This window comes from Salmo trutta, chromosome 22 (assembly GCF_901001165.1).
Source record: "Salmo trutta chromosome 22, fSalTru1.1, whole genome shotgun sequence".
NCBI classification, from domain to species: Eukaryota; Metazoa; Chordata; class Actinopteri; order Salmoniformes; family Salmonidae; genus Salmo; species Salmo trutta.
Window position 1 is genome coordinate 47,669,865 of NC_042978.1, and position 12,005 is coordinate 47,681,869.

The window sequence follows — 12,005 nt, forward strand, 5'->3', positions numbered from 1 at the left end:
CGGGTGTTTTTCTGCACCTGGAGAAAAGCTAAAACAACAAGAATGTCTTACAGCTTTTAGCATATCCTTGTAAATTCAACAGGAAAGAGTCAATGTAAAGACAGTAAACATTTTAAGCAATATAAAGAGAAGTATCTCTCAGGTAAGTGAGCTAAAGTCAAACATGCATTACATATGTAAACATGATGGGAGGCATGCTAGGATGAACTCTTTTTCCAACACAATGGTTACAGCTGCATTTTATTTGTTTTACCCTTGTAGTTTAACATTTTTATTAGTGGGATATCGCTTTTCAACAGGAAAAGTTCAACAAAAAGGGATGTCTTTAAGTTTACACTCAAAACAGAAGACCAGCAGACAATGTGACACAGTTAAGTATTTATTTCAAATGTTTTAGGTTGTTGTTTACAATAAGAAATTCATATGAAAAAATGAAAAAGCGGTATACTGGCAGTTGAACAGATAATTGTGTCTAATGAAGGAGCACAACATTCAGATACAAAGTGAAGGGGAAGATGACATGGGATATCAAGAAGTGCCTTAGGGGGTCTTGTATAGATATACATCCCAAATAGCACCCTATTCCCTATGTAGTGCACTACTTTTGACCAGAGCCCATAGGGGTAGTGGTGAAGAGTAGTGCACTAAACAGGGAATAAGGTGTAATTTGGGAAACAACAAATAACGATATGATGAAGGCACTATCAAGCCTCTTGATGTGTTTCTCTTCTTAGTGCAGCTCGCTCCCTAACGAGCGTGACCCTGTTACTAAAAAACATTCTTAGGCATAAAACATGTGACTAGACAGTCCCGATTGGCACCTTTCCCCACAGGCCAAACACTTCCAGGTCTGTAGATTTGTAAGGTGTATGCAACACGGTGGAAGATATACCATTGCTTATACCTAACCAGACCTTTCTGATCTGCAAAACACTAAAAGGGTTTAGGGTCAAGGGAGAGGGGTAGAGAGCAAATTGGGACTGGCTGGGGTAAATAATAATAATAATAAAATTACCCCAAAAATATGTAATTTCTGGTAAACGTTGATCACACACACCCACTGTTGAGTCATAGCGACACACTGCTGTTGTTTTCACACACATTCGTTATCCAGACAACTCCAAGAAACTGATGAGTGAAACACATTTGGAATGTGTGGTGGTTAAAACGGGAGGAACTTCAGGTCGATAGTACAGAATGGACATTATCTCTAAAAATAAATAATCTGAGAATGTTTTCTCAGTCGGCTACAAATTACTAGATGTTATGTTAGAGACACACAAAAAAGGTACAATGCTCAGAGAAGTTTCCCCAAACATTTGGTCCAGTACATCACAGAAGTCTTCCCAAACATTTGGTCCAGTACATCAGATATGTAGTGTATAAATACACTGTGTACTGTCGTTTTCATGTGTTCACTCTGTAAACTGTTAACAATGGATCTAAATATACAGTCGTGGCCAAAAGTTTGGAGAATGACACAAATATAAAATTTTCACAAAGTTTGCTGCTTCAGTGTCTTTAGAACGCTGAAGTATAATTACAAGCATTTCATAAGTGCTAGCAGCATCACACTGAGCTGAAGCCACTCTGACAGTGCTAGCAGCATCACACTGAGCTGAAGCCACTCTGACAGTGCCAGCAGCATCACACTGAGCTGAAGCCACTCTGACAGTGCTAGCAGCATCACACTGAGCTGAAGCCACCCTGACAGTGCTAGCAGCATCACACTGAGCTGAAGCCACCCTGGCAGTGCTAGCAGCATCACTGAGCTGAAGCCACTCAGCATCACACTGAGCTGAAGCCACCCTGACAGTGCTAGCAGCATCACACTGAGCTGAAACCACCCTGACAGTGCTAGCAGCATCACACTGAGCTGAAACCACCCTTTCCTCCTTGTTAGTACAGTACTTCCCTTTCACAGCCACCCAGCTTAGGCATGAGCCAGCAAACTGTCCTTCTGACACTTTGATCTGAAGTTATTTACTACAGATCAAATGTCCGAATTTCTGACATACTCCTGTTTTCTTCTGAATTGACCTTCTCGTGTTTGATTAAAAAAAAGAAACGTAAAAAAGACAAAAGCTTTTGCTGGACGTCTTCCGATGTGGTTGTGGTTGAGCAGCCATTTTGAGTTGGAGCCTGAAGACCACAAGGCAGGTCCCCAGTGGAGGGGGGGGGGGCTTATTGACCTCTGACCTGCGTGTATATACGGGCCCTGATGAATCTGCCATGCCGGATCTGGTTTCAATAACCTGTAGAAGTGACCAGCTACAGAGAAGTACAGGACACCATGTTGGATCTGGATTAAATAACCTGCAGAAGTGACCAGCTACAGAGAAGTACAGGACACCATGTTAGATCTGGCTTAAATAACCTGTAGAAGTGACCAGCTACAGAGAAGAACAGGACACCATGGTGGATTTGAGACCTGTTCAAATACCTTGTAGAAGTCAACAACTACAGTGAAGAACAAGGAACCAATGAAACCAGCACAGTATCCCCCTTTCCCCCCAGACCCCAGTTACAGTACAGCTACACAGTAGGTCCCCGTTCACACGTCAGACAGAGTTATTGTTATGATGGCATTCTGCAACGTGTGTAACAGGGTGAATATTGGTCAGGCTCTGCCGTCTGAACTAACACAGAGAGTAGAGAGTAGAGTGTATGACCTCATCAACATCCCCCTGGCCTGCTGTTAACCTAGACCTCATCAACATCCCCCTGGCCTGCTGTTAACCTAGACCTAATCCTCATCCCCCTGGCCTGATGTTAACCCAGACCTCATCAACATCCCCCTGACCTCATCAACATCCCCCTGGCCTGATGTTAACCCAGACCTCATCAACATCCCCCAGACCTCATCAACATCCCCCTGACCTGATGTTAACCCAGACCTCGTCAACATCCCCCTGGCCTGCTGTTAACCCAGACCTCATCAACATCCCCCTGGCCTGATGTTAACCCAGACCTCATCAACATCCCCCTGGCCTGCTGTTAACCCAGACCTCATCAACATCCCCCTGACCTCATCAACATCCCCCTGGCCTGCTGTTAACCCAGACCTCATCAACATCCCCCTGGCCTCATCAACATCCCCCTGACCTCATCAACATCCCCCTGGCCTCATCAACATCCCCCTGGCCTGCTGTTAACCCAGACCTCATCAACATCCCCTGGCCTCATCAACATCCCCCTGACCTCATCAACATCCCCCTGGCCTCATCAACATCCCCCTGGCCTCATCAACATCCCCCTGGCCTCATCAACATCCCCCTGGCCTGCTGTTAACCCAGACCTCATCAACATCCCCCTGGCCTGCTGTTAACCGACCTCATCAACATCCCCCTGGCCTGATGTTAACCCAGGCCTCATCAACATCCCCCTGGCCTCATCAACATCCCCCTGGCCTCATCAACATCCCCCTGGCCTCATCAACATCCCCCTGGCCTCATCAACATCCCCCTGGCCTCATCAACATCCCCCTGGCCTGCTGTTAACCCAGACCTCATCAACATCCCCCTGGCCTGCTGTTAACCCAGACCTCATCAACATCCCCCTGGCCTGATGTTAACCCAGACCTCATCAACATACCCCTGGCCTGATGTTAACCCAGACCTCATCAACATCCCCCTGGCCTGCTGTTAACCCAGACCTCATCAACATCCCCCTGGCCTGCTGTTAACCCAGACCTCATCAACATCCCCCTGGCCTGCTGTTAACCCAGACCTCATCAACATCCCCCTGGCCTGCTGTTAACCCAGACCTCATCAACATCCCCCTGACCTCATCAACATCCCCCTGACCTCATCAACATCCCCCTGACCTGCTGTTAACCCAGACCTCATCAACATCCCCCTGGCCTGCTGTTAACCCAGACCTCATCAACATCCCCCTGGCCTGACGTTAACCCAGACCTCATCAACATCCCCCTGACCTCATCAACATCCCCCTGGCCTGATGTTAACCCAGTTCCACCCTAGTTCACTTTGGGGTATATTTTCTCATAGAAGAAGTTCTGGGCTAGCAGGTAGAGTTCCCCGTCCTTCTCCCGGACGGCGTGGGCTCTGACAAACTGGAACTGCTCCAGGGCAAACTCATAGAACTCATTCTCCATCTTCCAGATGTCGGACTGCTGCAGCTTGGCAACGGACTCCTTGGTGGGCGGCTTCTTCTCTGTGGTCTTACGCAGGTGGGACTTCTTACCTGGGAGCACACGGGGACAGGAGAGGATCGGTTAGGGTCTACAGTGGTTCGTCCTTTAAAAGTTGCAGCGTATTGCAGCACAGTACTTGTTTATTTTGATTCAAAGCCATGAATGAGCGAGTCACTCAGCTTTATATTAGGTGCCGGCTATATGACTGTGCAATCAACTTGACAATATATAACGATATTTGGAGATTATTCAGATTACAAATCGCTGACTTTTTTTTTTTTTTTAAAGTAAATAAAGGCCAAAACATTTATTTCTGTTTTTAGAGGGAGAGAAACGTGGGGCCAATTGTTCGCCGCCCTATGGGACTCCCAATCACGGTCAGATGTGATAAATAAACAACTTAGAACCTAACATTTGACGATCGAATTCTCCCCCTAACGTCCATCTAGGTAAGCCTACTGTCCAGCTACCTGCTAGAACAGAGGGAACATTTCCCTAGTCAGTGCCCTTATTTGTGCAATGCCCCTTAAAGTGTTGCTCTGTGCTACCCAGCGTGGCAGGGTTGGGGTCCACCCGCCCTTCCTCCCTTCCCCATGGGCTAGGTCCGTCTTCTGTGCGCAGCTCTGTGGCCCATCCCCGTGCCCCCTGCCCCTGTGCCTTGAACGCTTTCAGTGGATACAGCTGGAGAACGGCAAGGCAATCCCATCGTGCACCACTCCTGAGCCACGACCAATATGACCGATATACACTGGTCAAAAAATAAAGGGAACACTAAAATAACATATCCTAGATCTGAATAAATGAAATTATCGCATTAAATACTTTTTTCTTTACATAGTTGAATGTGCTGACAACAGAATCACCCAAAAATAATCAATGGAAATCCAATTTATCAACCCATGGAGGTCTGGATTTGGAGTCACACTCAAAATGAAAGTGGAAAACCACACTACAGGCTGATCCAACTTTGATGTAATGTCCTTAAAACAAGTAAAAATGAGGCTCAGTAGTGTGTGTGGCCTCCACGTGCCTGTATGACCTCCCTACAACGCCTGGGCATGCTCCTGATGAGGTGGCGGATGGTCTCCTGAGGGATCTCCTCCCAGACTTGGACTAAAGCATCCGCCAACTCCTAGACAGTCTGTGGTGCAACGTGGCGTTGGTGGATGGAGCGAGACGTGATGTCCCAGATGTGCTTAATTGGATTCAGGTCTGGGGAACGGGCGGACCAGTCCATAGCATCAATGCCTTCCTCTTGCAGGAACTGCTGACACACTCCAGCCACATGAGCTCTAGCATTGTCTTGCATTAGGAGGAACCCAGGGCCAACCGCACCAGCATATGGTCTCACAAGGGGTCTGAGGATCTCATCTCGGTACCTAATGGCAGTCTGGCGAGCCCATGGAGGGCTGTGCGGCCCCCCAAAGAAATGCCACCCCACACCATGACTGACCCATCGCCAAACCGGTCATGCTGGAGGATGTTGCAGGCAGCAGAACGTTCTCCACGGCGTCTCCAGACTCTGTCACGTCTGTCACATGTGCTCAGTGTGAACCTGCTTTCATCTGTGAAGAGCACAGGGCGCCAGTGGTGAATTTGCCAATCTTGGTGTTCTCTGGCAAATGCCAAACGTCCTGCACGGTGTTGGGCTGTAAGCACAACCCCCACCTGTGGACGTCGGGCCCTCATACCACCCTCATGGAGTCTGTTTCTGACCGTTTGAGCAGACACATGCACATTTGTGGCCTGCTGGAGGTCATTTTGCAGGGCTCTGGCAGTGCTCCTCCTGCTCCTCCTTGCACAAAGGCAGAGGTAGCAGTCCTGCTGCTGGGTTGTTGCCCTCCTATGGCCTCCTCCACGTCTCCTGATGTACTGGCCTGTCTCCTGGTAGCGCCTTCATGCTCTGGACACTACACTGACAGACACAGCAAACCTTCTTGCCACAGCTCGCATTGATGTGCCATCCTGGATGAGCTGCACTACCTGAGCCACTTGTGTGGGTTGTAGACTCCGTCTCATGCTACCACTAGAGTGAAAGCACCGCCAGCATTCAAAAGTGACCAAAACATCAGCCAGGAAGCATAGGAACTGAGAAGTGGTCTGTGGTCACCACCTGCAGAACCACTCCTTTATTGGGGGTGTCTTGCTAATTGCCTATAATTTCCACCTGTTGTCTATTCCATTTGCACAACAGCATGTGAAATTTATTGCCAATCAGTGTTGCTTCCTAAGTGGACAGTTTGATTTCACAGAAGTGTGATTGACTTGGAGTTACATTGTGTTGTTTATTAAGTGTTCCCTATATTTTTTTGAGCAGTGTATATTGTCCTGCTAATACCAGGGTTAATAATATGTCTGTGAGAATATCCAAGGGGCTTTTAAATGATTCTAAATCAATAATAATAAAACCGCTTTGTTTTAAAAAAATAATAAAAAATATTTTGGAGATTTTGTTTTCAAACAATGTAAAATGAGCGAGAATAAGGCCATTCTTGAACATGGGGTGAGACATTGTTACTAATTTGTAAATAAAGCCAGTTTGTTATTTATAATTATTTATTTCTGTTTTTAAAGGGAGAAAAACCAAAAAAACTACAGTCATCTCATGGGTCTCCCAGTCAAGGTCACCAAGGGTACTGAACCAGCACCTATAGCAACACAGCTACTACTATGCCAGCACCTATAGCAACACAGACACTACTATGCCGTCTCTTGACAGTTCGTCCACTTAGGCGCTGTGCAATGTGACAGGCCACTCCTGGACGACAGTACTACAGTAAGAGCAAAAAATTCCTAACAAAATAAAATAATAAAAACCTTAGTGTAACAACAGTTTTAGTAAGTAATACTGAAGTTCTGCACAATTATCAGTTTCTATTTAGGTTTATGTCACCCATTCATTGTCAGTTAGAGACACAGTAACGCCTTGGGACCCAAAACCATAACCAGTGAGCTAACTCCCCCTTGCGCTGGTCTGGAGCAATGAAGTAGTGATGCAGGGTACCGTTATAAACCACAAATTACCTCTAAGTACCGCAGCATAATCACAAAACTTCTAGTGGAGTAAACACTGTCTATCCAATAGGCTACTCCTTCATTTAGTCTGCCCAAGTGAAGGAGAGGGATGTTTTCACCAAAAGAGCAGGTTAATCTGCCCGAGTGTACTAAATAGTAGCTTAGTCTGCCCAAGTGTACTAAATAGTAGCTTAGTCTGCCCAAGTGTACTAAATAGTAGCTTAGTCTGCCCAAGTGTACTAAATAGTAGCTTAGTCTGCCCAAGTGTACTAAATAGTAGCTTAGTCTGCCCAAGTGTACTAAATAGTAGCTTAGTCTGCCCGAGTGTACTAAATAGTAGCTTAGTCTGCCCAAGTGTACTAAATAGTAGCTTAGTCTGCCCAAGTGTACTAAATAGTAGCTTAGTCTGCCCAAGTGTACTAAATAGTAGCTTAGTCTGCCCAAGTGTACTAAATAGTAGCTTAGTCTGCCCAAGTGTACTAAATAGTAGATTAGTCTGCCCAAGTGTACTAAATAGTAGATTAGTCTGCCCAAGTGTACTAAATAGTAGATTAGTCTGCCCAAGTGTACTAAATGCTGTTACCAGGAAAAGAGCAGAGCGGCAGAGTGGGGCTGCAGACCAGGGTCTGTCAGGAGAACATGGTACCACAGAGACAAGGCTAGAACACTGACAGGGGTTTATCTGCTGAGGTTAAGTGAGAGGAACCAGGATACATGATGTGCCAGTACAGTACCTGTTTTGTAGAGGCCTGTGGCACCCTTGAAGAAGCGTGGCAGGGCTGCCTCCAGCATCATGATAAAGTCCTCCAGCTCCTCTGTCACCCCTACTAGTAGATATTCATTCAGCAGGTTATACTTGGCTTGATCCAGGGCCCACCTGCTGCCCACGTTCCTACAGTACACATACACACACCATGGTAATAACATCTAGAAAACTCATTTAATAGGATACATCTGTGGTTTACACACTGTTTAATGACAACAAATGACTTCATCATTACGTCACCAATGTGTTCTGATTACTAACACATTGACCAAAATCCCCTAGGCTCCAGCCGGTGCAATGGGGATAAGTGGGTCAGCGCTGGCAGCCATGCTGGCACCCAGCCAGCGCTGGCAGCCATGCTGGCAGCCACCCAGCGCTGGCAGCCATGTTGGCACCCACCCAGCGCTGGCAGCCATGTTGGCACCCACCCAGCGCTGGCAGCCATGTTGGCACCCACCCAGCATTGGCAGCCATCTTGGTACCCACCAGCACTCTGAGTAGTGTCCGCAGAAGAATGGGATCTGGAGCCAAAGCTTCTCAGAGGCACAGTCAGAACCACCTGCTGACACACACTCATCAAAGGTCTAACACACACACACACACACACACACACACACACACACACACACACACACACACACACACACACACACACACACACACACACACACACACACACACACACACACACACACACACACACACACACACACACACACACACACACACACACACACACACGTCAGAAATAGAGATTCATATACACTCACTAGGGCGATAAGAAATCTTAAAACACCATTGAAAACCAGTATGTTACTGTGTAACTATGCGTATATGTATACAACAATACCTTTTTGTCGCCTTGTTTTCTCCGTCGAAGGCCAGGCCTGTAGTCATCTCCAAACCTCAGGAAGTAGTAGTATGATACTAGGCGTTGGATAGGGTCCCGGACCACGTTGATGTAAACGGGTTTACCTCTCACCCCATACCTAATCAGAGGGCAAAATATTTAGGAGTATACCTATCCCTAATCACAATATTTAGGAGTCTACCTGTCCCTAATCACAATATTTAGGAGTCTACCTGTCCCTAATCACAATAGTTAGGAATATACCTGTCCCAAACCACAATAGTTAGGAATATACAGTGTATTCGGAAAGTAATAAGATCCCTACACTTTTCCCACATTTTGTTACGTTATAGATTTATTCTAAAAATGATTAAATAGTTTTTCCCCCTCAATCTATACACAATACCCCATAATGACATCACAATACCCCATAATGACATCACAATACCCCATAATGACATCACAATACCCCATAATGACAAAGCAAATTAAATATTTGAAAATGTATTAAAAATAAAAACTGAAATGACATTTCCATAAGTATTCAGACCCTTTACTCAGTACTTTGTTGAAGCACCTTTGGCAGCGATTACAGCCTCAAGTCTTCTTGGGTATGACGCTACAAGCTTGGCACACCTGTATTTGGGGAGTTTCTCCCATTTTTCTCCGCAGATCCTCTCAAGCTCTGTCAGGTTGGATGGGGAGAGTTGCTGCACAGCTATTTTCTCCAGAGATGTTCGATCAGGTTCAAGTCCGGCCTCTGGCTGGGCCACTCAAGGATATTCAGAGACTTGTCACGAAGCCACTCCTGCATCGTCTTGGCTGTGTGCTTAGGGTCGTTGTTCTGTTAGAAGGTGAACCTTCGACCCAGTCTTGAGGACCTGAGCGCCCTGGAGCAGGTTTTCATCAAAGATCTCTCTGTATTTTGCTCCGTTCATCTTTCCCTCGATTGTGACTAGTCTCCCAGGCCCTGCCGCTGAAAAACATGCTGCCACCACCACGCTATACCGTAGAAATGGTGCCAGGTTTCCTCCAGACGTGACGCTTGGCATTCAGGCAAAATAGTTCAATCTTGGTTTCATCAGACCAGAAAATCTTGTTTCTCATGGTCTGAGAGTCTTTAGGTGCCCTTTGGCAAACTCCAAGTGGGCTGTCATGTGCCTTTTACTGAGGAGTGGCTTCCATCTGGCCACTACCATAAAGGCCTGATTGGTGGAGTGCTGCAGAGATGGTTGTCCTTCTGGAAGGTTCTCCCATCTCCACAGAGAAACTCTGGAGCTCTGTTAGAGTGACCATCGGGTTCTTGGTCACCTCTCTGATCAAGGCCACTCTGTAAATAAGGTCTGTTTTTTTAGATTTTATAACTTTGCAAAACATTCTAAAAACCTGTTTTCGCTTTGTCATTATGGGGTAGTGTGTGTAGACTGATGAGGACTTTATTTAATTCATTTTAGAATAAGGCTGTAACAAAATGTGGGAAAAGCCAAGGGGTCTGAATACTTTCCGAATGCACTGTACCTAATCACAACAATTAGGAATAAACACTACCGTTCAAAACTTTGGGGTAACTTAGAAATGTCAATTTTTTGTCCATTAAAATAACATCAAATTGATCAGAAATACAGTGTATACATTGTTAATGTTGTAAATGACCATTGCAGCTGGAAACGGCAGATTTTTTTATGGAATATCTACATAGGCGTACAGAGGCCCATTATCAGCAACCATCACTCCTGTGTTCCAATGGTACGTTGTGTTAGCTAATCCAAGTTTATCATTTTTAAAGGCTGATTGATCATTAGAAAACCCTTTTGCAATTATGTTAGCACAGCTGAAAACTGTGTCCTGATTAAAGAAGCATTAAAACTGGTCTTCTTTAGACTAGTTGAGTATCTGGAGCATCAGCATTTGTGGGTTCGATTTCAGGGTCAAAATGACTAGAATCAAATACTTTCTTCTGAAACTAGTCAGTCTATTCTTGTTCCATGCGAGAAATTGCCAAGAAACTGAAGATCTCGGCAGAGTTGCAAAGAAAAAGCCATATCTCAGATGGGCCAATAAAAATAAAAGATTAAGATGGGCAAAAGAACACAGACACTGGACAGAGGAACTCTGCCTAGAAGGTCAGCATCCCGGAGTCGCCTCTTCACTGTTGACGTTGAGACTGGTGTTTTGCGCGTACTATTTAATGAAGCTGCCAGTTGGGGACTTGAGGCGTCTGTTTCTCAAACTAGACACTAATGTACTTGTCCTCTTGCTCAGTTGTGCACCGGGGCCTCCCACTCCTCTTTCTATTCTGGTTAGAGCCAGTTTGTGCTGTTCTGTGAAGGGAGTAGTACACAGCGTTGTACCAGATCTTCAGTTTCTTGGCAATTTCTCACATGGAATAGCCTTCATTTCTCAGAACAATAATAAACTGACGAGTTTCAGAAGAAAGTCCTTTGTTTCTGGCCATTTTGAGCCTGTAATCGAACCCAGAAATGCTGATGCTCCAGATACTCAACTAGCCTAAAGAAGGCCAGTTTCATTGCTTCTTTAATCAGGACACAGTTTTCAGCTGTGCTAACATAATTGCAGAAGGGTTTTCAATGATCAATCAGCCTTTTAAAATGATAAACTTGGATTAGCTAACACAACGTGTCATTGGAACACAGGAGTGATGGTTGCTGATAATGGGCCTCTGTACGTCTATGTGCTTTGGTGCTTTTGATTCACGCCCAATGCATTTCACAAATACAGGACTAGTTCCACTTTCAGCCACATGGCGGCAGCAGCTGTTTTCATAAAAACGAAGAGCAAAGATAAATCACACAGTAGGAGAAGTATACAAGTGATAAGAACAGTAAAAATCTACATCAGTAATACAATAAATAATAAAACCACCAAGTCAAGACCTTCTTCATGTGTCCTATAAAATGTGTTTGTTACTCATCTGGATATGATTTTAGGTAAAGAATGTTGTGGAGGGTTTTACTTGGAGAAGTCGAGGAAAGCCACATGTCCGTGGTAAAACCCAGGCTTCATCTCTCTCCAGGACGTCACGTTACGGACAAAGCGCACCTGGAAGCACAAATCAAGAGTCCTAATCACACAAGCTGATTAGTTTGTCATCTATGTCGTCTATGCATGTCTGACACAGACATGAGGACAAGTACATTAGAGTGGCAGGTAGCCTAGTGGTTAGAGCATTGGACTTGTAACCGAAAAGGTTGCAAGAT

At 45.5% G+C, this 12,005-nt stretch overlaps 1 protein-coding gene across 18 annotated transcripts in view; it reads right to left on the reverse strand.

Moving 5' to 3' along the window:
- Positions 1-366: 366 nt before the first annotated feature.
- hs2st1b (heparan sulfate 2-O-sulfotransferase 1b) overlaps positions 367-12,005 on the reverse strand; it is a 77,644-nt gene continuing 66,005 nt past the window's right edge. Inside the window, exons 3-11 of one of the 18 annotated variants that reach the window (XM_029708243.1) lie at positions 11,762-11,847; positions 8,788-8,926; positions 8,424-8,521; positions 7,906-8,063; positions 3,938-4,206; positions 3,827-3,880; positions 3,545-3,786; positions 2,778-3,008; positions 367-2,740 (exon numbers count right to left, since the gene is read on the reverse strand). In XM_029708243.1, coding sequence (XP_029564103.1) covers positions 3,980-4,206; positions 7,906-8,063; positions 8,424-8,521; positions 8,788-8,926; positions 11,762-11,847 — 708 coding nt within the window. In that variant the 3' untranslated portion in view covers positions 367-2,740; positions 2,778-3,008; positions 3,545-3,786; positions 3,827-3,880; positions 3,938-3,979. The other 17 variants (XM_029708240.1, XM_029708249.1, XM_029708247.1 and 14 more) reach the window with 17 other exon arrangements.